This window comes from Vanacampus margaritifer, chromosome 2, assembly GCF_051991255.1.
Source record: "Vanacampus margaritifer isolate UIUO_Vmar chromosome 2, RoL_Vmar_1.0, whole genome shotgun sequence".
NCBI lineage: Eukaryota > Metazoa > Chordata > Actinopteri > Syngnathiformes > Syngnathidae > Vanacampus > Vanacampus margaritifer.
The window spans coordinates 15,804,692-15,830,346 of NC_135433.1; the positions used below are offsets into that span (position 1 = coordinate 15,804,692).

Sequence of the window (25,655 nt, forward strand, 5' to 3'; positions counted from 1 at the left end):
AGAAAAAATTATATATATATATATATATATATATATATATATATATATATATATATATATATATATATATATATATATATGATGTCTACAGACAGCTACGGTAACATGAATGATGGCACCATACTGGACAAGGCAAGTAGGTCAAATTATTAGAGACAGCTCTCATTTTGTGTTACAATAATACACCGCATCTTAATGCAACCATAAAAATCGTACCAAGAAAGAGGATTAATATATCTTTAAAGGCAGAGTAGTTCGATGTAAGTTTGTGTACAAGACAGTGTACCTAATGAATTGTCCGGCGAGTGGCGGCTTCTCAGGGCGGCCACTGGGGGTCCTCAGGCCTTATTTTGGGAAACACACGCACACACACTGTTGACGCAGCTCCATTCATTTGCTCGTGTAAGGGCAGCAGACGGTTCAAACTCTTTTGAGCGGAACATTTGTGTCACTTTTTCACTCTTTGTGTGTGTGCGTGTGTGTGCGTGCGCTTTCCCACACCACTTCTTTCTTTCGTGCGTGCGTGAGTGTGCGTGCGTGCGCGTGCGTGCGTGAGGGCTGCAGCTGAGAGCATGCACGGCGACAACGAGCGGCACCGGGATTCAGCAACGACGGCAACAAAATGGACCGGTCGGCAACGATGCACTTTGTATTCACTGCTGCTGCTGCTGTTGCTGCTCGGTGTGGACGTGACGTGGAGCGCCACGGGTGAGCATTTTACTTCTTATTTGCTCCACGTGTCACATTCATATATTTAAAAATAAGTGCGCGTTGTTTGGGTTTTATTGTGTGAAAATTTGATTTTGGTGGGTAAGTAACATAATGGATTTGCTGCTTTTGCTGTGCCACGAACCAAAAAGTCCGAGAGTGAGTGGAACCAGATGTGTTTGAAAGTAGGAGGAGAAGAAAAAAAGAGGAGGAGGAGGAGGAGGTGTGTGGAGTGTGGATGTGTTGGAGTGTTTAGCTCCATGGTGGGCAAAGAATGGCCGTTCTTTAATCCACCGAGCATTTTGTACGGTGCTCTTAAGTTTTCATACTCTGGGCGAGTTTGCAAAATGATGTTGAGGACTGAGGACCTTCCTGAACACAGCATTTTATTTTATTTTATTTTTTTTTATGCGACAGTGAGTATACGGCCCACGAATAAAGATAATCTGTGTAGAATTGACGCCTGTTGTAAATGCATTGGGGAAAAAAACTGTATTCTGAAATGCCTTATAGTTTCATTTGATTCCCACTAAAAATAAAATAAATGTATTTTGCGTAATCACTACATTATATAAATTAAAAAAATCTGCCACTGTATAATAGATTTTGAAAGCTGTTACTGATCTATAAATCATTGAATGGTTTGTGTCCTGAATATATTCAATAAACGCTGATTGATATAAATCCAGTAGGGTTCTGGGATTTGCAGACATAACAATTAGTGGAACCCAGATTAGTAATGGTGAAGCTGCATTTCGCTGTTATGCTGCATACAAATGGGATAAACTGACAACAGAAGTGAAGTCAGCGCCATTCCAGGTAAAAAACAAAAAAACAAAAAACCTTTGCTTTTGTCCTGTAAGGTTGTTTTTTTATTATTAAAAAAATACTCTTATTTGACTACTTTACTATTAAATGTTTTTAAAGTTTTCTCTTAATGCCTTTAATATACGTAGTCAATGTACGTTATTTTAGTCATTTTTACTTTGATTTGATCTGCTTTGCTTCGGAATGTCAACTGTTGTGTTTGGTGATGCTTGGAGGTGTTGTGTCTTTGCTTGTGTAAAGCACATTGAGTTGCCTTGTGTATAAAATCTGCTATAGAAATAAAACGGTTTTGCCTTGCCACTGTTTGAAACATGAGCATATTATCAAGAGTCTTGTTATTTAGCCTCACCCACAGAACTGCCAAATAAAAAAATATTTTAGTTAATGTTTTAATTTATTTTGTATTCATTCAACTCATTAATAGTTTATTTAAAATAAAACAAAACAATATTGGCGGGTCTAAAGTGCCTACTGTCCAAAGACAGGTGGTGTAGGCTCCAGTATGCCCGCGACCCTCGTGAGGATAAGCGGTTCAGATAATGGGTTGATGGATGGATACAAAACAGTACTGTATTAGTAAAGTGAACGATAGCTTCTTCTGGTGTGCCACCCTGGCCACCAGGAGGCAGTACAATACAGTCATGCAGACATAAACAAAGAAGAAGAATTTAACCACTCCACAGTCTAATTGTCCAAGTTAGCGGCTCTAATATCATTGTTTTTTCCATTGAGGATAAAGAACATACAGTATACCTGTGAGTACGATTATAATGTGTGACTACAAGTGTTGTTGCACGATTTGTTTTCAAACGTCTGCTGCTTAAAAGGTGATAACATTGTGACTATTGATGCTATTGCTAGCCAGTCTGTGGTGTTTCCCATTATGTTAACATTACGTTAGCATTAAGCTAGCATAAGGCAAAGTCGTGTGACTGTTTTTAAGTACACAAAGTGTAATTCTCTTGCTTTTATGCTAAATTTGAAAGTAAACTTCAACTGGGAGTGACAATATGGTATCTTGAAGCTTCTTTTTGGAAGAATACGTTTCTATCTACCAATTTGCTGCTTGTTGTGTGTGAGTTGAGTTGAGTTCACAGCCACTTACAGCGTTCCAGCCTAGTGGTTCGGGGTTTGAATCTCAGTTTAGGCCTTTGTGTGAGGAGTTTGTTCAACCTTTGCTTGTGCGGCTTTTTAAACTCAGCTTTCCTCAATACATTTCATAGACTAAATTGACTGTATGAGTGCCCATTGTTTCCATGAGTGTGAATTGATTATTTATCTGTATGTGCCCTGCGATTGGTGTACACTGCTTCATGCTCAAACTCAACCTCGACAGGCTCCAACATACCCGTGACCAAGGTTTGGCGTAGTGACAAATTACATGTAACAAGAATTATGCAACATAACTATAAAATGTATGAAACTGTCATCTGTTATATTACTACAAGAACATTTGTAATTAAATTACAGTTGCGTTTAGACATTTTGATGATTACAATTAATGACAATTGCAAACATCCGGGCATAATTATTATTATTATTATTATTATTATTATTATTATTATTATTTGTGATACTTCCCCAATGCAACGCAATGCAAATACTTCCTTTACACAGTGAAAACCAACGGCGTATTGTATTGTTGTTGCCTGTAACTGTATCATACAAACCACACAGATTTGTTATAGTAGCCAAACTAAATTTCATAACCTTTTGAAATGAAAATAATCCTCACATATCAAATTACAACGATCCAAAATGTTTTTCAATGAGCGGAGAGATTTCTTTCATCGAATTGACCACCATTTTGACTTGTGACGTCATCTCGGAATTGTCAATTCATTTTAAAAATGCCAGAAAAATTTAGATTATCATCCCCCCCACCACGGTGGTGCTAGAGCTGGGTGATATGGCCTGTAATTCATATCACGATATCAATTGCATCTCTTTATAGTAACGGTATATTCAGTGTATCAATATAAAATTAAGGGTAAAAATATTTTTAATTAATAATAATTTAATAAATTAATAATTTCAAAATAGGTTTATACAATCTATTATCGAAGCTAAATTGATCAAATAAAACGTGATAAAACAAACACAATTAGCATAAAATTTATTGTGAAAATCTTAAATTAAAGTTAAATGCAAGCACTCCCTAGTGCACAATAGTGCAAACAGAAATAGTACTGCTGATATTTAAATGAAATCAGTATTCATTCGGACTTGGCCTTTACAGATTCTGTAGTAAAGAAAGTAAAGGCTATTAAATTAGATTTAACAGATCTCAAGCATCAAAATTAACAATCAGCAATAAAAATAACACGTAATGTTGCTGGTTGGATAGTTAATGCAGAGCCCATATTAATATTTTGTGCCATGTACATATTGTAAAAAAATATTATCTTTCTCTTATTGGAGTAAAGGTTGTTACATTTTAGATATTTGCAACTTATATACTCTTAACCTTATTTACCCCTCCACAGTCCACACCCCCTCCACCGACTCCCTCACCCTCTCAGCTGGCATACTGTATGCGGTGATGTTGTTTGTTATTTTCGGGCTTCAGCGGCTGCCTATTCTATTCTGTATAATTTTCTCTCCAGTTACTTATTAAGTAACTGGGTATTTCGCTATTCTAAGTTAGTTGTCCGCTGTAACGCGCTTCCAACCAGACCTATAAGTGACAAGTGCACTGTACCACACAAGCAAATATGATAGCTTATATATATTTTATATATATATATATATATATATATATATACATATATATATATATATATATATATATATATATACATATATATATATATATATATATATATATATATATATGAAACAAAGACAATTAGAAATTCACACTTCTTCAGTTAACCTGGGCAATTCCACTCAGGAGCCTGGATTCAAACCCAGAACTCCTCCACTGTGAGACACGCGTGCTAACCACAGCAGTACTGTGGTGCATGATACAATACACCTATTATTTTGAGTTTGGGGCTTGTAACGTGTTAATGAAATGATTGATTTCGTGCCCCAATAAAGCCGTCAATCACACATGAGTGGGCTGTTAATGTAACCGGAAGTGAAGGTCACATCTGGCCGCAGGGGGTATGGGTGGAGTAGGAGGCGGGGCTAGAAATGAGGAGTCACTCCACCATGTCACATTCAATTCAGACCAAAAAAGCAACATATCAAACAATATAAGACTTTAGTGTGTATGTATGTTTGTGTGTGTGTGAGCGTGTTGTGCATGACGACTTCATGTTTCTTGCTAAAATATCAAAATTGAAAATTATCTTCTCTTTTAATAATGTATTGCAAGGTTAAAAAAAAAAAACAATTACAGTCACCTTTTTAAAATTGAGTAATAGTTGACTAAATGTTTATTTTCCATAGCTTCTCATTTCAGAACTAGTTTTTCATCAATTTGTTGTGTATACAGTGAGTGGGACTATGAGGTGGTCATACGTCTTTATGGGTTCACAGTCATAATGGCTCTTCGAGGGAAAACAAAAAACCTAGGATGTGGCCTGAACAAAAATTAATTTGACACCCCTTCTGCAAAGTCTTATTTTTTTCTCCAGAAAAAAAGGTATTGCTTTACAAAAATAATTGGATTTAAAGGGGAAAAAAGTAAATGTTCTGAAAATAAAGCTGCATTTTTAAGAAAATGTTTTATAATAATAATATTATGGGATTTGTCAAATTCCAAGAATATTTAAAGAAAAATGAACAGCCATGATTTTTTTCTAGAAAAAAAGTATTAAAATTATGAATATAAAGAGAAAATAGCAATGTAAATAACAAGATTTAACCAGAAAAATAGCAAAAATCTGCATATAATTTACACCCATCAAAAATGCATTGAGGAAATGAATGAATGAATGAATGAATAATCCACAAAGTTCTTCAAAAAACACCATCAATATACTTTTTTCCATGAAAAACAGGAGTTGGCTCCTATCAAAAAAAGAAGCATAAAAATAAATAAAAGCATGACATTAAAATGTTTTATTTTCTTTAGGAAAAAATTCACAGTACTGCAAGAATACCGTAGTCAGATTTTTTGGGGGACAAAAGTTTTGTGTGTTGTTTTTTTTTAGTCGTCATAAGTCATCAATAAAATTGACTTGTGTCTTGTAAAAATGACTTAAATTACCCAATCTACTTTTTCCTGAAAAAACTTTTTTTTCTCCTAAGAGTAAAACTTTTGTCTTTTAATATTAATTATTTTGTCCAAAAAACACAAAACCTTTTATTTTCTCAATATTACAACTACTCTCAAGGACAACCACCCCAACCACCACCGTCACCACCCCACACCTGACGTTAATAACATACTAACTTTTTTTCTGAAAAACTCGAATTTCCTAATATCTATTTAAAAAATGAAAAATAAGTTATTTTAAATCTTGCGATATTTTGCCTTAACTTTTGTTAGCCAGTAAAGAAGTTGGTATACCAACATAAGGATGCCAAAAAGTGTTTAGGGTTGTTACGGATAAGCTATTTTGGTACCCTTCGTAAAATTTTGACAATGGGGAGAAAAAAAATGTGCAGCGTCCAAAAGTGAAGCGACGTGTTCTTGTGGCTTTGGCTCTGAGAGCTAATTGTTACTGAGAGCTAAAACCGCAACCTCAACCACATGCCATCCTCACAATAGGACTTGGATCCTTTTCAGGCTCCTGCGGTAACGCTGCCGTCGCGGGGAAGCTTGCGAGTGACCCCGCTGCCGCACCGAGGTTGGCCGTACGAGAAGCTTGATAAGATGCGGCATTTTGTTTTAGGCCCGCTGGCTCAGCCCCATTCCTGATTACCTCAGCCTATACCACGTAGCTCTGCTATTAATGTCAATTTGCTGTCTATATTGTAAATGGATTAATGGGCTGCACCCTCTAGATTTTGGGCCGGTCTCATGGTGTAAATTGGAAGGAAATGATCATTAAATAGCACCGTATCAACTCTAAAAGACTCCAGCCCACCGGGCATCTAACCTGTATGCCAGATAGCCAGTTCAGGATGGGGGGATGTTGGGTGGAGGTCATTCCATCTTGGAAGAGGGAATAGGCCAATGCAGATGAACTCTGAGCCAAAGATTGGCCGCGTCACCATTCGTTTGCTCGGCCCACGCCAAGAGAGGCCGACGTTCTCGGAAGCCTCGCAGACGCTTGGATGAGATGTTGTGTGACAAACGGGACGTGCAGCGTGACTCATTGCAGCTGCTTCCTCTAATTCAACGGCTAACGAACATGGCAGCTTTTTCGCCATTTGCACACCCTTCCCGAAAGACGACAACGTGGCTTTGTTGTTCACTCAACACGCATTAAAAGCTTAGAATCAGACAAAAAGCATACTTGCATGCGGTCAGACTTTTGCAGAGAGAAAAATATCCGCTTTTTGCTGTTGAAACTTTTTGTGCAAATAGAGTTGTATTTATTCAAGAAAACCATTTTATTATTACTTTCTTTATTTTGTAATATTACAAGATTGTATTGTTTGTCTTTTGTAGGAAATAGTAACAATATTACCCGACTCTTGGTCAGGTCACTTGAAAAATAGATATTATATCTCATAAAGCTTTTACTAAATTTACAGAACTATTAGCATAAAGTCAGATTTCTTTTCTCGAGAAGGCCATAATAGTCATGATTATTTTAGAAAAGAATCAACTTTTATAAAAGTAAAAGTGTATTTAAAAAAAGGTCTGTTTTTTTGTAATATTGGTCTTAGGGATTCAAATAGTTTTATTTTTCTGGGGGTTGGGGGGATTAAATGAATTTTACAGAAGTAAAGATGTAGTTTTTCAAGAAAATACAATACTTTAAAGCAACATTATAAAACGAATAAAATCAGATTTTTTTTCTCTAAGAAGGGCATAATGTTATGAAAAAAATAATCCCAAAATCACATATTTTAGGGGAAAAAAAGTTAAATAATTGGCAAGGGCGGGGGGAACAGTAAAATGTATTGTTCAGAAATATACAATAATTTGAGAAATATAGTTTATTGTAATTAAGTGTATTTATTTGTGAAACCAATATTTTTTAGTATTCTTACAAGAAAAGTTGTTTTTTTATGACACAGGCAAGAAAATGAAATTTTTATGTGGATGAAGTCATATTTCCAAATTGCTGACGGAAGCTCAGAGGGGAGAGTCTTGTAACAGGAAAATAATGTTGCATGAATTTTATTTATTTATTTATTTAATTATTTTTGCCGTAGAAAAGCGTCACAAGCAGCCATTGGACATTTTAGAAGATTTTTTGTTAAATAAGGCTTTTGAAAGTTCTCATTCTGTTTCTCTATATTTCATCATCCATTAGACTTTTTTATTGTTTTCCTGCTCTCACCCCCCTCGAATCCCCCTCCCAGCTTGTTGGCCATCCCTCAGAGGAGTCTTCCCAAACTTCTGCCATTGAGGAATTTGAAAAGTTTACAGTGCTCTCGGCAGGATTAAGTGTTTCGCAATTATGTACGCTTTCCCTTGCCACATTGCTGTCTTTTGAGGTTTTTTCCTCCAAATTGCTTTGTCAGCTGCGACAGCTTCTTTTGACAAGCGCTTGCCTGTCCCATTTATTTCTGGTGCATTAAACGCAACACATGTACGCTTCAAGCATACATATCATGTATGCGAGAAGCATTGGCGGCAAAGTTGTGTGTTTTCATCATAAGGTGTGGGCGGGGCATGGCACAAAGCTTGACTAGTCGCCATAAAACACCCAGAGTGTTAGAAAATAGGTGTGCCGGTAGCTTATTTACTCCCCTCACTTAAGCAGCACCATATCCGAAGCTTGCATACAACCAAACATTTGGCTCACAACATTTTTGACCAATCTAACGTATTAAAAATGGCTTGCGTGCTTTGACGATGCAATGTTAATGGTTGCTGTTTTGGGAGTCTCATTAAGTGATGATTTTGGAGCTACAAGGATTCCACCTGACACCAACGATATATTTATGTATTTATTTTACAAACCCCCAAAATACTGGCCGGCCTTATTTCAAGGTATCGAGAACTCACGAAAGCTGCTGATACCAGTCACCCATGCTGGTGCCCTCTTGTGCTGTTCTACTAGGAAGTAAATGGCATGCATTTTTCTGAGTGAAGTGCATCCATGTCAATCCTCTCAAATCCCCATTAAGATGCAATTTCTATAAGTATACAGTTGTGCTTGAAAGTTTACATACCCTTATGTTCACTTATGAGCGCACTGTACGGTGGGAGAAAGTCTTAATGCCCATAAAATCCCAAATACTGTGGCAATTGTTTTGATATTTCCAGAAGTTGAAGATGACGTGAGTAGAGATGTGCGTGTGAAATTTGGTGACGATTCATAGCATTTTTGTGTCGTGTGACGTTTTGCTTACACATTTACTGTTGTGCTCATAAGCTGACATACCCCAAGGGTATGTTAACTTTCAAGCAAAACTGTATGTTAATAAGGTTTATTATATCGATGCTTACAGTGCATTATTAGTGTGTTGCTACCAACATATCTATGTTTACTGGTTTAAGTGGATTTGCTAATTCAGTTTGGGTACGAATATGATGACTTTCTCCATTATAGTATTTCATGCTTATACTGTACTTATAAAAACACATTTACCTGCTTTCATCGACTGGAAAAAAATAGAATGATGTTAATATCTTTCCTGTTGAATGCAGTAACTGTACAAGCAACATACAGTGGCTGGTTAACTGTGCCTATGTGTTATAGTCACTCTGTTACCTGCTTTTTTGTACCTGTCTATAGTGTCTAATATAGTATTTTTTTGTAGTTTATCTTTAATCAATTTAATATTTTTCTCATTTTGAATAGATGAAAGAAAATAATTAAATATTAAAAAAGTAATTTGAGGCACCTGCCACTCGTAGGCATCTTCGTAGGCATAAAATCCAGAACACATTATTTAAGAACGCACAAAAATGCACAAAGAACCATTTCTGTGATTGTGTGGTTTGAAAGCACCGTTTTTTCCGAGATTTTGTGCATTTCCGCAGCTCTTACATGGAGAAACTCCTGGTAAAGAATCCAAGTATCATCACCCGATTGTCATACGTGCCAACTTTCTTGACTTTCATATTGAAATATCACATATCTGTCCAGCAGACCGGCCTATATTCGTTTACAAAGTTGAGAATGATTCACCTCAAAACATGAGTCCAAATGATTACTTTGACAGTAAACCTCATTTGCTAGTGCCAAAAAGAGCGTGAGGTCTCTTTTTGGAAGAATCTGTCAAACTGCTACTTGTGAAGTGAATTGAGTTCATCGCCACCATTCAGCACTTGAATCCAGAAATTTTGCTCAAAGCAAAAAAATTGCCCGAACGACTCAAATTCATAAGTTGGGTCGTTTTTTTCAAAGAACTCATATTATGCAAATTATTATTATTATTATTATTTTTAAAGACAAATAAAGTTGTAATCTAAAATCTGATTTATTTGAAGAAAAAAACATGCAGTTAGTCGGCCAGACTCAACACTTGAATGATGTAAAATTGCCAAGAATTTGAATTTTTACCACACACGGTGGATGTGGCATGGCGGCCGAGATAGGGCTTTGCTGTTGACTGCCAAATTGTTATTAATTTCCGCACAGATGAACACATTAAGAAGAAGCCATATCGGAACCCAGTGGTGAGGATCCCGATTAGGTCACGTCCTGAAATGATTTGCCATGTGACACCGAATTCAAAAGAACTAAAAAAGATGAAAGGAAAGTGGGCCTATTAGACCGTGCGTGTTGCTTGTTTCCCACAGAGATTGCAGGCTGCCTTTACGGTGCCACTTTATTGTCTCGAGAGAAGGCTAATTGAGGGGCTTCAGAAGGGAATGTGTTACAACCGAGTAACTGGCTCGGCCGCGATGGTTCTCATGCTTCCTAACGTCCTGGCCTCTCGCAGGAGCCTGCTGGCTCGGAATGCTGAGGGTCACACTTTGGTCGTCTTTTCAGCCTCGGCTCCTGCGCGCTGCATTTCAGCATATTTTGGAATACGTGTATGATATTTTAGCATTTTAAGCCCTTTCCCCCCCCTTCTGTCTTGTCTGTGCTGCCCACACAAACACACAGTCGTGTAGTCACGGTGGCCTCGAGTCGACTCTGCCAAAACCCAAATTGTAAAGGGAAAAAAATACGAGAGAAAAACCCTTGAAAAAATACATGAGCTTTGTTTAGAGCCAGCATCAATCAAAGGGCATTCAGTTCAACAGTTGCATTCTGTGCAATGGCCTGTAGGAGGAGACATTAGGATGTATATGGCTGTGGAATTGTATGTTTTGTTTATTTGTGTATACATATTTATGGCTTATTGTGTGTGTATATACAGTATATGTAGTGTATTTGTATTCCATCCAAATGGAAAAGTTTAGATTTAGGCTGTGTATAAAATACAATTTTGACCTCCCTAACACTCTTGAGCTGACATGGACAAACAGAAATTCCAGGTTGAGTTTGAAGGGGGTGGAAAGGGGGGGGGGGCATGTGTTTCCACTTGACACTTTATCACTTTGCCGCGTCTGCAGAGGTCCCAAAAGTTCCGAAATTTTGTACAAGATACTCATGTTAAAAAAAAAGTATTTCAATTCAACTTCTGTACTTTAATAAAAGTTATGTAACTTGCTGTAAAATGTTTGAGAGTCATTACAGTACAGTTACAAAGTATTTGTATTTTGTTACTTCCCACTACTGCATGTCAGCGTCATGTGTCCATTATCGGATGAATTGATCCTTCCGGCAGCTCACATGGAATGTTCTCATCCACGGTATTGACTTGTGGCTTCCCTCCACAGAGCCGCTGGACTCCGATGACTTTGCCTTCTTCCACGAGGGCACCCGAGGGTGCCTGGGGGTGCACGCCCGCTCCCTGGTGCTGTCCACGTCCTGCCTGGAGGCCGGCCAGCGCTGGAAGTGGGTGACCCGCGGTCGCCTCTTCAACCTGGAATCCTCGCTGTGTCTGGGTGTGACCGCCGGCAACGACAGCGCCTCTGTCACCTCAAGGCCGGGGCGCATTCCTCTGAGCGTGTACACTTGCGACCGACAGCTGCCCAAGGTGCGCTGGACGTGGAGCTGCGGCCAAGTTCTAGAGGACCTCAACAACTACCTGCCCTGGCCGTCGTTCTCCAACGCGTCCACGCCCTCCACGTCAAACTCCAAATGGAGTGTGCATGGCCAAAAACAGGATCTGTGCGCCAAAACGTATCGTGGTAAGTACGCTACAGACTCCAAGGTGCAACACAAAATGGAAAAATAAAAAAATAAAAATCTAATTACTGCGTTTTCGATTCCCATCGTGGTTTACCTTCCGTTTTTGTTTTTAAAATATTGCAGGGATTTCAAAACATTGGAAATTAAAAAATTTAAATCTATATTTTGAAAAATCATGAATGCTACAAAAATACATGCATATATATTCCACCACTCAAAATTGTCTGTCCTGGGCTTTAACGTTGGTTACACCTGTAGAGTTCAATTAATTTTTTTCTGTCTTTCAATTCAAACCACACGTGTGTTCCCCTTTCCTCCGTGTTTACGTAGACAATGCAAAGTGTCAGACTTGAGCAAGGTCACGCGGGATGTTAGTCAGACGAGGAAGAATGCCAGTCAGTGTCAGAGCCCAGAGGAAATCTTTGCTCTCGCTCGCTCTCGCTAAATATGTCTGCCCTACTTTTTGGTCTTTCCAGTGCGTTCTCCCTCTCGTGTCCTTTTCTTCACACTGCGCAGAAAAATGTGTGCACATGGGAAAAAAAGTCTGTGGAAATGTTACACTTATTCATTACTGTTGTGGCCACAGGTTTCAGTTATCATTCTTGTGATTGACAGTTGTATATTGATAATATACATATAATTAAAATGAGTGTATTACTGTAAAAACCCTATTATGTTAGTGCTCCAAGTTCCCCCTTCAGCACTCTCACTTGCAATCCGCCAGCCTGCGCTCATTTGCAAAATGACCAACACTGAGTCTAACCCGCCTCCGCGTAGAGTTGCGCCATGCAGCACTTTCACCCGTCACGAAAATAGAGCCCTTAACGTCGGCAACTTTGCAACATTAATAAGCTATGCGATCAAGGCAGCATCCGTGGCTCGGAGTGAAGTGCTAGCAGCTTGAAAACTGCAAACTCCACCTTTAACTGGCCTCTCGTTCTCTTGATCGTGTGCTCCTCAGAGATCTACACTATCCAGGGCAACTCTAACGGGCGCCCCTGCTACCTGCCCTTCCTGTACGACGGCCAGTGGTTTCACAACTGCACCAGCATCGGGCGCGAGGACGGTCACCTGTGGTGCGCCACCACGTACGACTACGCCCAAGATGAGCGCTGGGGCTTCTGTCCCGTCAACAGTGAGTTAGACATGGATTGAGTAGTACTGTTATTGTAGATGCAGGGATCCCCTTTAAGAACCTTTGAGCACCAAAATGTTCCAACCCTTGTTCAATCGCTTTCTTATCTTCCATTTCCAACTTTCTGTCACTTAATCGCCGTGTTTTGTCCGGTTAGACGGTGGCTGCGAGACTTTCTGGGACACGGACCCACTGACGGACAGCTGCTACCAGTTCAACTTCCAGGCCTCGCTGTCGTGGAGCGAGGCCCGCATCAGTTGCCAGCAGCAGGGAGCCGACCTGCTCAGCATCACCAAGCTGCACGAGCAGACCTACATCAATGGTTTGTTTACAAGCTTTGACGTTTTTACGCACCAATGACGTGAAGGAAATGTGCGGGAGGACAACACCCCCACCCCCCGCGTTCCCCAACTCCCACTGACGCCACTCAGATGACTCAGAGTCTCCGCACCTCCACCCATTTATGACAGAAATCATGACCGCTAGTGAAATTCCAGCCACCCACAGTCTTCGTGCATTAATATTTAATTTTATTTGACTATATCCAAACTGAACAATTATTTGGGATTTATGGTTCTTGGTCCTAAAGTTGTTCTTATGCTTATTTTTAAAGGCCTGTTGACGGGCTACAGCGCCTCTTTGTGGATCGGCCTCAACGACTTGGACATCAACGGTGGCTGGCAGTGGGCCGACTCATCGCCGCTGAATTACCTTAACTGGGAGCAAGGTTAGCTTGTCGAAAAGTACACATTTTCATGATGTTTGTAAAAGGTAGGCAGCAGGGTGGTAGAAAGCAAGTGATTACCACTGACCTGAACTGAAAGTGAAATCGATGAGAACAATTTGTGTTTTGGATTGCGCCACTAGACAGTCTTTTTTTTTTTAAATTTCCAAAAAAAACACACACAAAAAATAAATAATCAAGGGACACTTGACTGGGATGAACATTCCCACTTATGTATATTTATGTATATGTAAATGATGTCAGCACTAAAATTCACCCCCCTGAAAAATTCATTAGTGATGTAATGTGTTTTATATGATTACATTTCACAAATCTTGTGCCGCCCACTTTATGGGCGTGGCCTGCTTTTTTTCCCCATCTCAACCTGTCAACGTCATCGATGGAAAGAGGCAAGCATTGTATTGTTTCCTGGCTTGTTTTGTCATGTTCTGTTGTCACGTAGTGTCTGAAAACAGTGACCAACCGCAGGGTTGAGGTATCCAGGTCCAGAAAGTAAAAACCCTGAATCAGTTTGGCTGTAGTCACAGGAGCTTCTAATCAACAGGTGGAGACGAGCTTGTTTACATGCCAGTTGAGTAGCAGCACCCGTGGCTCGAGCCAATCTGTGGCAGGGTTTTTACTTTCTGGACCTGGATACCCCAACCCTGACCAACCGTCACCAAAACATGCCTATTATCAGGGATGTGATTTTTTGCTAATTCGCGGAATTACGTTTTTTTTTATCTCCCCCCAAAAAAAAAAAATCCGATTTTTTTTTTTTTTAGTAGTTCATTGTGTATGCACATGACTCCGACAGATAACATCTTCTGCCATAACAAAGACATTTGTGGTATGCTCTAATATGAGTTACTTTTCATTTGGTCATGATACAATTATTTGTTCATGAAATTTGAACTCTTCAACATTATTTATGTGTTAACTTAGTAATCACATTAGTTAGATACTGTATGATGATATTCTCAGTGATAGTTTTTAAAAGCAAAGGCAGTCAAATGTTTTTGAATGTGACTGATTTTGAGTTGACTAAAACTTCCATTTTATATGGGATAGTTCGATATACATTGGCCCTGGACCTAGCTGGGTGCCAGCGGCCCCCAGACCCCCGGCTAAATTTTCAGATAATTTCACTTTGGTCAAATCACATCCCTGTATTATGCACATTCCTACTTTTGTCCACCTCAACCTGTGATAATATAAAAGTGATTGGCACAGTATTTGTGATTTGCTTGATATCCTATGAGGAAAAAACATTAACACAAAGTTGAAAATATTGTGCTGATTGTTGTTGTTGTTTTTTTTTACTTTTACAAGTTGACATGGACGAGAGTAGGAATGTGCGTATGAATTTTGGTGGCATTTTAGACATGTAGCAACGCAAAATTTCTGTTAGGCATGCAGCAACAACACAGCTGTCAAGTCAGCAATTTGCGCTTGGCTGCTAAACAAAAGGTTAGCAGGAGAAATCAACTTCGTACTGGCCAGCTTCTTACAGGGGTTCCGTGTCCACTTAAAGATTGTGCCAATTAAGAGCCGTTTTTGCAAATTTTTAGCAATGTACCGGTATGTGCAATGATTTAGAATGGACAAATGTTGTCTTGTCCCTGTTCATGTGAGGAGGTGCGTGGCTATATTTTTTTTGTCAATCAATCTGCCTTAGTCAAATGACATGGAAGGGTTTGTTTACTAGTGGTGCCATCAGCCTTATTGCCACCTTAAAGAATGTGTGGCATCATAGTGAAAAGCTCCATCTCGAAAGTCCCATCTGTTATAGCGTCGTCTTTTCCTTCTGCAGACCAACCGAACCACGAAGATGAGGAGAACTGCGTTGTGATCAGGACAGAGACAGCGGGTCGTTGGCAAAATCGCGATTGTTCCGACAGTCGCCCTTATGTGTGCGAGAAGAGGCCCAACGCCACTCTGGATCCTTTTACTACCGGTCAGACCACTATCAGGGTGGCCATAACAAGCTCCGGAACCCGAATGGCATCACATCTCTGGTGTCCCAGCAGACTCGTGGGCGGACGACGACAAGTACGAGTGCGAAGTGGGCTGGCAGGCCTTCCAGGCGGGCTGCTACAAGCTGGTGCCGGAAAAAGGCGACTGGGACGCGGGGCTGAGAGCTTGCCAGAAGATGGAGGCCAACTTGGTCAGCATTCACACGCTGCCCGAGATGGAGTTCATCTTGCGCAACATCAAGAAAGGTCAGGTGCCTTTTACCATCCTTCTTTTTTTGTTCAGTTCATTTTCATAATTTTTTTGTTAATTTTTTCCAACAGGAAATTATAAAAATTGTGTTGTTTCAAGTTTCAGTATCATAAAACATTTATACTTGCACTGGCAATGTTTTAAATCAAAGTTGAACACTGAACAGTCATTCAACTAAGTTAAACAAAGTTATAATTAAAATTAAAACTTCTTGATTTTATGATGTCACTTTAATTTGACTTTTCAAAACATATTTTTCCACACAAGAATTTGCTAAAAGTCCAAATTGTCCAGTCTTTGAAGACTGGTAAGGAGCTTGGGTCCATGACCTATAATGTAATGCTCCGTAATCCACTGTTATCTGAATAGGGAACTCACATTTCCTTGTTGTTGTTGTAGCTGAACACCAGACAGCTACGGGGACAGGCAAACATGCTAAATGCTCTTCCCTAGTTTCCGCATTGCTCGTCCGCAGAAGGCTTTACACTTGCATGTGGACTGCAGACCGGCATGTGGTGCGATTCATATTACATTTGATCAGGGTTCATGTCGGTTCGTGGTATATTGGCAAGTATATTGCTCAGACCAAGAAGATACAATTTTCGACCACTGAACTAGAATATAACCAGGGGTGGAGAATTCAGGACCCTGGTGCAAATGTATTGAGCCCATGCCCTTGAGACATTTTAATGCTTTGATTCATCTTAGTCAGTCAAGGCATTCTAAGTGTATTGTTTGTAATTGATCCAAATCAATGAACAATTTTTTTTGTCAAATGTATTTGCAGACATAATTGTCATTGTTTAACTGTCATTTGAGAATGCTGGTCATTCCGCTCTGGTTGCCGCGGTAACCACACATCCCCACATTTCCCGTCATCCTCCGTTCCATTTGCCTTGAACTCAAAACATCCTCCGTCCAAACTTTCTGCGTTTTATTAACATTCCCTCCGAGCGCCACATTGCTGTTTGTCTACGTGTGAGTTCCTAACGTTGATGTGGGTGGGTGTTCAGACACGGAGCAGCTGTGGCTCGGCCTCCACGACATTGCCCTGCAAATGGACTTCCACTGGAGCGACCACACGCCCGTCATCTTCACCTACTGGCACCCATTCGAACCCAACAACTTCCGCAACACTCAGGAAGACTGTGTGTCCATGTGGGGAGCTGTGAGTGACCGCCACCTCCATCCCCTGTTAATTCCAATCTTCACGTGCGTGTGTATGTGTTCGTACACACTCAGCAGCTGTATGTGTGTGTCGCTTCCACGCGCAGGAGGGCCGCTGGGACGACAGCCCGTGTAACCTGACTCTGCCCGCCATCTGCAAGAAGGCCGCTACCAAGAGCGAAGGCAAACCTCAGCATCAAGACTGCAAACAAGTATGAGACTTGTTTCAACTTCCGCTTTAAAACACTTTTTAGGACAAATGACCATATTTGGTATCTCACCCAAATTTGACCTCAAGTAGGCCGGACCAGTTCCGTTCCCTAATAACCTATGAATGACACATGTAAATTATGACATGTACATTCTGAAACTATTCTCATTTATTACCTTATTGCAGAAAAATCAGAAATTTCTTAACAAAAAATTGTGAAAAAGTGCCAAATTTCAGAATGTCATTTAACTCTTTCACTGTCACTGACGTTTAAAGACGTCAAGTAAAAACCTACGGAGGGCTGCCAATGACGTCAAAAGACGTCATCCAATTTTTTATTTTTTTTAAATTTTTGAATTGGGTGGGGGGAAGCCTTCCGCATCTGTGGTGAAAGTTTCAATTAGGTCTGTTGTGCCTAAGGACTATTTTTGGCCCCTAGAGGGCAGTGATGACTGTCTTTTGACAAGATCGGGTTGGCGTCAGTAGAGGCGGAGCTAGAGCGTCGAGCAGGAGATCAGAATGGAAAACAAAGGAAAAATGGCGACCGGTTGCGAGGAGCTCACGCCCGAGCCGTTTTTTTCAAAGACCAAAAGCATCGACCAACGCTAAAAGAGCACATTGATGACAACGATGATCATCATCGATGATGATGATGAGGGTGATGACTCCGTGGATGGAAAGCATTGACGCGGCAGTAGGAGACGGGTGGGGGGGGAGCTAGATGGCTGAGGAGGAAGTGGTGCCCGTTTGCAAAGCAGCTCTACACTTACAAGACGAAAGGCATCAACCAACGCTAAAAGAGCACATTGATGATGACGATGATCATCATCGATGATGATGAAGGTGAATCCGAGCTTGACGGCGAAATTGGAACCGTTGACGCGGCGGCTATGAGGCGTCATAAACGCGCAGCACAACCGAGCACGCACAGGCGGACGTTCGATCGGACGACGGAGAGTGCCCCGAGTCCAATGCATATTCATCGGAGGAGTGTGTACAGTCTGCTACTTGCTATTTATTCCCCGGAAAAAAAGGTGGTCAAGAAAGTGTAACGTTTGCACGCGAAATGGACAAAGTGAAAGTAAACTGTTGTGCGAGTCCAGCGGCGTCTCCTTGCACACAGGAGAGCGTTACAAAAAGAAAAACTGTATTTGAAACATAATTGTAAGTAGTACCACAGTTGCACACATTTGTAAATAGTTTGCGAAATTGTTTTGTCAAATTGTTACACTGTTGAATGGAAATAAACGTATTTTGCAATCAAAAAACACTTTTTCATTGATGGTGAAAGCGTTTTACAGAAGTAAAGCACTATTTAGGTGTTTGTGGCATCATTCATGGACAAAAAGAAGTGTACAATTCACTATAGTGCATGAAATAACATCGTTTCACAAAAAGCTTGTTTTCTCCGCTTTTTGTTTCAAAACAGAATTTAGGTGAAAGTAACCATTTTCTATTGTAAAAGCTTGTTTTCTCTGCTTTTTGTTTCAAAACAGAATTTCGGTGAAAGTAACCATTTTCTATTGTTAATTACTGAAGAACGTAATAAGGTAGAAACAAACTTTTTTTTTTGATGAAAGATGAGAGTCCAATCTTTCATTTGGTAGTATGTGTGTTTCCATAGTCCAAACACAACATTTTCTGTGGACCTTGAAAGATCAGTCAAAATGCTTTAATCGGCTGGCACTGGGAACAACCCGTTTCTGAAAACGTCTGGCAGTGAAAGAGTTAAGTGGCTGTCAGTGTGCCCTCTAGTGGCCAAAAATAGTAACAACAATAAATTTGCTGAAATCTACTGTTTGTGTTCTATCCTCACGGGCCGAATTGGACCCCCTGACGGGCCGGTTCTGGCCCACGGGCCATATGTTTGTGATGTCATTTTCAGTCGACCGATAGCAAGTTGCAAAATGGCCGCCCCTTGAGATGGAGGAAAACGGGTGGATTTTGCTGCTTTATTCATATTCCTCAAACGTAATATTAATAAGAATACCATGTTCCGACTAGTGGGGCTGCATAGAACATATTATTTAAACAAAAAACGTTTTAAAAATAATGTGAAGAATTAAAGACTTTATGCACCATGATTGATAATTCATTATGGCTCCCTGTGGTGTGCATAAATTGGCCTCAAAGTATAATATAGACATAAATGAAGGAGAATAGTTTCAACAACTGCTGTAAGTGACTCAGGAAGTAGCTGTAGCTGTAATGTTTTTAATTTTTTGCAGGGGATAAATAATATATGCCTGTGAGTATTGTAATAGTCTTTGTCTGCATGTGTTGCTGCACCGTTTGTGTTCAAATGTCCCTTGCTTTCATTAGCCGGTTTATGGCATTTATTTTTTGTATCAGCATTAATCTGATTTACCAGAAGGTAAAGTTGTGTGTTTGTTTAAGATGCAGAAGGTGTAATTCTCTTTGGTCTTTAGTTTAAAAGTCAACTTCAACCGGGAGTAGCAAGAAATAGACACTTTTTGGAAACATTTATTCACGGCACACAGTGGGTTCAATGTTTATGTACAGCATACCTGCGTCTATGTCTATTAAGTCCGAATTGAGCCTTTTATTGCCGTGTGCAGCTACTGACAGTATGCAGGTCCGTTGGGAGCCAGATTATTGTTATACATGTTCCAGCTGTTTGTTCACCTTGGACCTCATTTTCCCCACAAATGCCCCCCTCCCCCCTCTCCCAAATACCACCAGGCCCGTCAAACTTTTATGGTATCTTTTGGAAAGTGACCCTTATGCACAGTCAGTGAGGACAGCGTGAATATAGTGTGTGAATCAAATACCACGTAGGCGGAATTCACACAGACATCTGTCTTTGATTTTGCATCCCCGTAATCACGTCCACATGTGCGACCTATACAAAATGCTCCCGTCGCTGACTTGACGGGCCTGAAATAGCCCAACTCAGGCATATTTCTCGGAAACGTGTTAGCGTGATTTGTAAGTTGCAAAATGTTCCTGTGTAAGGCATAAGTGGACAAAGTATTAATTTGGAAGTATATTCTCTAATCTGGCTCACCGAATATTTACATTATGAAAAGTCTGCAATTCACTTATCTGTTTTTTTCCCCTTGAATTTATGTATATATTATTTTATTTTTTTAATTTTATTTACTCACATATTGCGAAATTGGTTAACTGGTTTATTTTAAATTCAAGAGAAAATAAGAAAAAACATTGTATTTTATAAAGTAATTCCATCCATCCATTTTCTTAACCGATTAGTCCTCACAAGAGTCGCGCGGGGGGGTCGCTGGAGCCTATCTCAGCTGGCTTCGGGCAGTAGGCGGGGTACACCCTGAACTGGTTGCCAGCCAATCGCTGGGCACACAGTTATCAAGTAATTGTTAAATAAATATAATTAAGATGAAATATTAATACTATTTTGAAAACTTTAATGAACAATTTAATATTTATATTATTACAGAATTGGTTAAGTAATTATAATTACTTAGATGAGAAAATATGCAAATTTGTCAAGTCTCGCATTCTTTTCGTTTCAACATTTCAATCAATTCATTTCAATTCAATTCAGCGTTCGTATACAATTTCTATATAAACTGCATTCTTTTGCTAAAATAAAAATACTTCACCTAAGATTTAAACTTTTTTTTTTTTCCACCTCATCTATCCATTTTAAAAATCAAATGTGGCCCTTGATGTTCACATGTTCTTCCACTTGTGGTTCACAGGATGCAGTTCTTTTTTTGATTGGGGGGGTTAAGGGTGGTTATGTGACAGGGGTTCACCCCGCGGCCTAGTTTGTCTCCAACTGAGCTCAACATGTGAAATAACAAGTGAAAGTGCCACGTGATGGTTAAGCTAACAAAGCTGTTTTCAGTGTTTGTTGCTGTTCAGTGAGCAGCAACGCGACACAAATAAGGAGGAATAATGCTTCAAATTTGATACTAATGAAGTAAAAGTGACTTGAAATGTCCTTATAAATTACCAGAAACTGTATTTTTATATTTTATAATTAATTTCCCAGAAAGGCTGTATTGAACTCTCAAATTCTCCCCCATGCACATTTAGTTGCCTGAAGGTGGCGCTTTGAGTACATTAACAACGCTTCCTTTTCAACTTTTCCTGTTGTACATCAAAAAAAATAAAATAAAGTCTCACGTGGAAATGGAAGATTTTTGGGCAAAGGGAGAAGTAAAAAGCTGATGACTCTCTAAGACGCATCCCTCATGCGGAGTGAACGTGATCCGTATTGTCTGGAAGAAACATTTGTAAATTGAAACTAATTTGAAGCACTTCCTGTTGGATTTGTGATCCCTTATCCTAATAAAAGTATCAGTTTATTAAACAGTAAAGCGAAGTTTCACTCTTGGATTTAGTCTACAAATATTCATTAATTTGTAACAATTTTATCAATCATATTTTATAGTTAATATTTTACAGTTTACTTTTACTTTGTTCTGTTTTACTGTAATTGATAATGTCATGAAATCAAAATTTTATCAACACTAAGATGCAATGCATAGCATAGCATAGCCACACCAAAAGGAGCAGCCTAGTGTTAATTGAATTGAAGCAAAAAGTGTGATAAAAAGAGTTTAATTATTTACATTCCAATTAATGATCTCATTACTGTATATTTTTATAAAGTGCTACATTATAGTACTACTTTTCACATTGGAATACACCACTACAAAATAATTTGCTTTGGGGGCACCACTGTACCTGTTAAATAGCTAAATCAAAGGAAATTATAACTTTGCCGTGCTTATACTGTGTATATAAAGTTAACATATTTCATCAGTCTTTTGAAAATTATTATTTTCTAAATTTAAAAAATGGACACTTGAATTTTTTTTTTTTATTAAAAGATTTTCTTTAAAATTTTTGTGTTGATGTGCTGTACATGCGTTTTCAGTTTTTTATTTGCATGATGTTCAGCTGGTGTTGAAAGCAGGTGTTGCATTTCACTGAATGCGTCACAGCCTCAAGTGCAAGAGTAGTGCAAGAGACACAAGAATGCGTCGTCACAGCTTGAAGGTTTGAGGTTTGCGTGCACATGCTAAAAGGAGGTGGTGGTTTTTGCTTTTTGGATTTTTCGCTCTGGCGTGAAGATGTGTTGTTTGTCTCATTCCCGATGACCTCCGGTCTCTGGCTGGATGCTGTGCCTGCTTAAATCTATGCCAGCAACATTATCATTTCTGCACACCCCCATGCTCGCTTTTGTATTGTGTGTTTTGGGGCGCAGTTTTGAAAATGCATTCTTTCATTCTTTTTTTTGTAGCATGACAATTCATATTGTTTTTAAATTCCAGAAAAGAGAGCTTTATTTCTGGTCACTTTTTTTGTATGTGTATGCACTTTGCGGTGATGGTACAACTACATTTATCCTATATAGCTGAAAGAGAGTGACTCAGCATTTCTTTTGCCTCAACCAGTGTTATAATGGTTTTGGATTTTTCATTACCGTGATTTATTATTATTATTATTATTTAGTTTTGACTTTGTTTGTTTGGTTAGTTTCAATTAATTGATAGTGTGAGATTGTTTGTTTTTATTTTTCAAAAATGATTCATTTTTAGTTAAATTTCTATTACTTATAGTATTAGTTTTTGTTTTTTATATGGAGTATTTATGTGTGCAAGATATAAAAAAAAAAAGTTCACTAAATATTTTGTAATAATGTAAACAACAATTCCCCAAAAACTGCTTGAAATACCAAAATAAATACATTTAAAATGAACCCTGAAAACTAATATGTGATATAAATTGACAAAGATGAACATGAAGGAAATTTTGCAATAATTATTGTTAGTTGTAGTTGTTTTATAAATGTACAATGTAGTTACCGGTATTTTTTTTTAAAGCACTCCTTTGTACCCAGAGTTGTGGTCTCAAAGGTTTGAACAGGTGAAACCTGTGCCAGAGTCTAAAGACCCAAAATTGAATTTTTAATTTAGTGCCTCTTTTCTTCTCTGTGGCGACCCCTGAAGGGAAAAGCCGAAAGGAAAAGGAGGAGGACAATGACTAACTTGAAATTGCAATTTGCTGGCGCACTGTAAATTGGCTTGCACATTAAATATTCATGTTTGCTCATTTTCATTGTATTAAGACTGATAAATACTTCAAAATAAATTCACATTTTAATGTGCAAGTTTTGACACAGCATTACCAAGTTAAAAAGGTAAAATACAAAAAATGTGAAGTAAATGTTTTAGGCCGGCGTTGCCAAGATGATCAGCAAATGTTATGCTCCTCACAGGTTGTTAGTATCGATAGGAAATGTTTCCGTTCCAGCCTTTTTTCATTATCAGGATTTGACTGACTCCTATGCTACTTAATTGGGAAGACAGTAAGAACTCATAGTGAGTTATTGTTCATTGTTTACAAGAATGATAGGAAATTTGTATTTGTGCCTTAACCCCAAGACTTGCCTCTTTTCATACATTAGCCAATCACAGTGGTCTTAAGTTCCAAAGAACTACGATAAAGGTGGTAAACCTGTGGATTTTTATTTGCGGCAGGACTCTGTCCCTATCAAAATAGTGAAAGAACGCTTCATAAAATATGCAAATCATTTCAGACTGATGCATTGATAGTGGTATGTGTGTTCCCCCCCTTAGGGTTGGAAGTGGCACAGTCCATCTTGCTACTGGGTGTCGGAGGATCTTTTGACATTCGACGAAGCCAGGAAGTCATGCGAGGAAAACAAGGCGTCGCTCCTAACCATCACCAACAGGTAGCAGCCACTAAATCTAGGAATTCCCCCTGAATTGCCTCCTAATGTGCCTTGAAATTGCCCCCGCAAGGTTTGAGCAGGCCTTCGCCAACAGTCTAGTGTTTGGTCGTTCGGATGATTCCTTCTGGATCGGCCTGCACGACCAGGGCAGCCCCGGCTCATTCCACTGGCAGAGCGGGGACCAAGTGTCCTACACCAACTGGAACCGAGACCAACCAGGTGGGTCACATGTGGGTGGGGCAGGCCAAGCGTACACCTCTCACACTAAAATTACTGTCTTTCAGTCAGCGTCCGAGGAGGCTGCGTCTACATGGCGACCGGTTCGGCCACCGGCCTGTGGGAGGTGAGAGAGTGCGCAACGTCAAAGGCCAAATACATCTGCCGCCAGAACCAGGATGCCACTCTGAGTCCCGAGCCCTCCATTCCCGCCGCCCGGCCCACGCCCAGCCTCAGTGGTTCCTGCCCCAACGGCTGGAAGAGCAACAGCAACCTGCGCCACTGTTACAAGGTTGTATGATTGAATGAAGGGTGTGATTTACTTCTACCAGGGGTGTTTATCTGTATTTGTAGTTTTAAGTAAGCTTGGCCTTTTTTATGATGGGTTGTCTTCCAGGGAGGTTTTTAGCACTTCAATGTGCCCCAATGCAGCTTACACACCAACATGGCCATTGCCCCCAAACTGTCAGCCCCCCAATATGGGTAAATAGGCAATGTCCCAACATAGCCAATGAGCCATCATGACAACACCCCATCCATCCATCCATTTTTTTAACCGCTTGTCCTCACACAAAATGTCCAAATTCCCCAAATGATGAACATTTTTAACATTTCCAATAATACCCAGTGACCCACAATTGTCGATGTCCCAAAATGGTTGGCAGGCCAAAATGGCCAATGCCTCAAAATGGTAAACAAATAATTGTGGCCATTGAACCAACATGTCCAACTCCCCATCAGACATGCCATCCTCCACTCCTTTATAAGTGATGGTGTTGTGTGTGCAGGTGTTTCATTGGTCGCAACTGGATCAGAAGCTGAGCTGGCTGCAGGCTCACTTGTTCTGCCGCAAACACGGCGCCGACCTGTTGAGCATCGGCAGCCCCGACGAGGAGCACTTTGTTCTCCAAGTCCTGCACGAGGCCTTTGGGTTTGTGAACCATGATGATGATGATGATGATGACAGTGGTAGTGATGATGATGTGACCCACAGGGAGTCCGAGGACCACGAGCAGCACTGGTTTTGGATCGGTCTGAACCGCAGGAACCCGATGGATAACGGCAGCTGGAAGTGGAGTGACGGGCTGGCTGTACGTGCTGAAACTTATTAATAATAATAATAATAATAATAATGATGATGATGATGATGATGATGATGATGATAATAATAATAATAAACATGCATTGAAATCTGATCACTAGGTCACGTACCAGAATTTTGGCCGCTACTACTACAATGTCCGGCAGTGCGCTGCAGCAGACTTGGGCTCCATGACCTGGCTGGCCATGCACTGTGACTCTCAACTGGACTGGATCTGCAAGATCCCTCGAGGTACAACAAAATTGCATTTTTTTTAATGCAGTGCTACCTTGACTTATGAGTTTGAAAAAAAAAATCAATTTATTATACGATTTTCACCATTGACCTAAATTGGAATGCTATCAATTACCCCACTATTAATCGGCTGGCTGATTTAATTGCCACTCCAAGCTTTTTTTTAAATTTCCTAAAAAAAAACAAA

The 25,655-nt window shown here is 39.7% G+C and overlaps 1 protein-coding gene across 1 annotated transcript in view; it reads left to right on the forward strand.

Annotated features, from left to right (window-relative positions):
* The first annotated feature begins 406 nt into the window (after positions 1-406).
* mrc2 (mannose receptor, C-type 2) overlaps positions 407-25,655 on the forward strand; it is a 35,420-nt gene continuing 10,171 nt past the window's right edge. Inside the window, exons 1-15 of the mRNA XM_077558990.1 lie at positions 407-708; positions 11,330-11,743; positions 12,706-12,879; positions 13,037-13,201; positions 13,493-13,606; positions 15,417-15,560; positions 15,634-15,825; positions 16,843-16,997; positions 17,104-17,208; positions 23,801-23,916; positions 23,987-24,135; positions 24,201-24,424; positions 24,921-25,063; positions 25,127-25,223; positions 25,336-25,465. Coding sequence (XP_077415116.1) covers positions 573-708; positions 11,330-11,743; positions 12,706-12,879; positions 13,037-13,201; positions 13,493-13,606; positions 15,417-15,560; positions 15,634-15,825; positions 16,843-16,997; positions 17,104-17,208; positions 23,801-23,916; positions 23,987-24,135; positions 24,201-24,424; positions 24,921-25,063; positions 25,127-25,223; positions 25,336-25,465 — 2,458 coding nt within the window. The 5' untranslated portion in view covers positions 407-572. The remainder of the gene's footprint in view (positions 709-11,329; positions 11,744-12,705; positions 12,880-13,036; positions 13,202-13,492; positions 13,607-15,416; positions 15,561-15,633; positions 15,826-16,842; positions 16,998-17,103; positions 17,209-23,800; positions 23,917-23,986; positions 24,136-24,200; positions 24,425-24,920; positions 25,064-25,126; positions 25,224-25,335; positions 25,466-25,655) is intronic.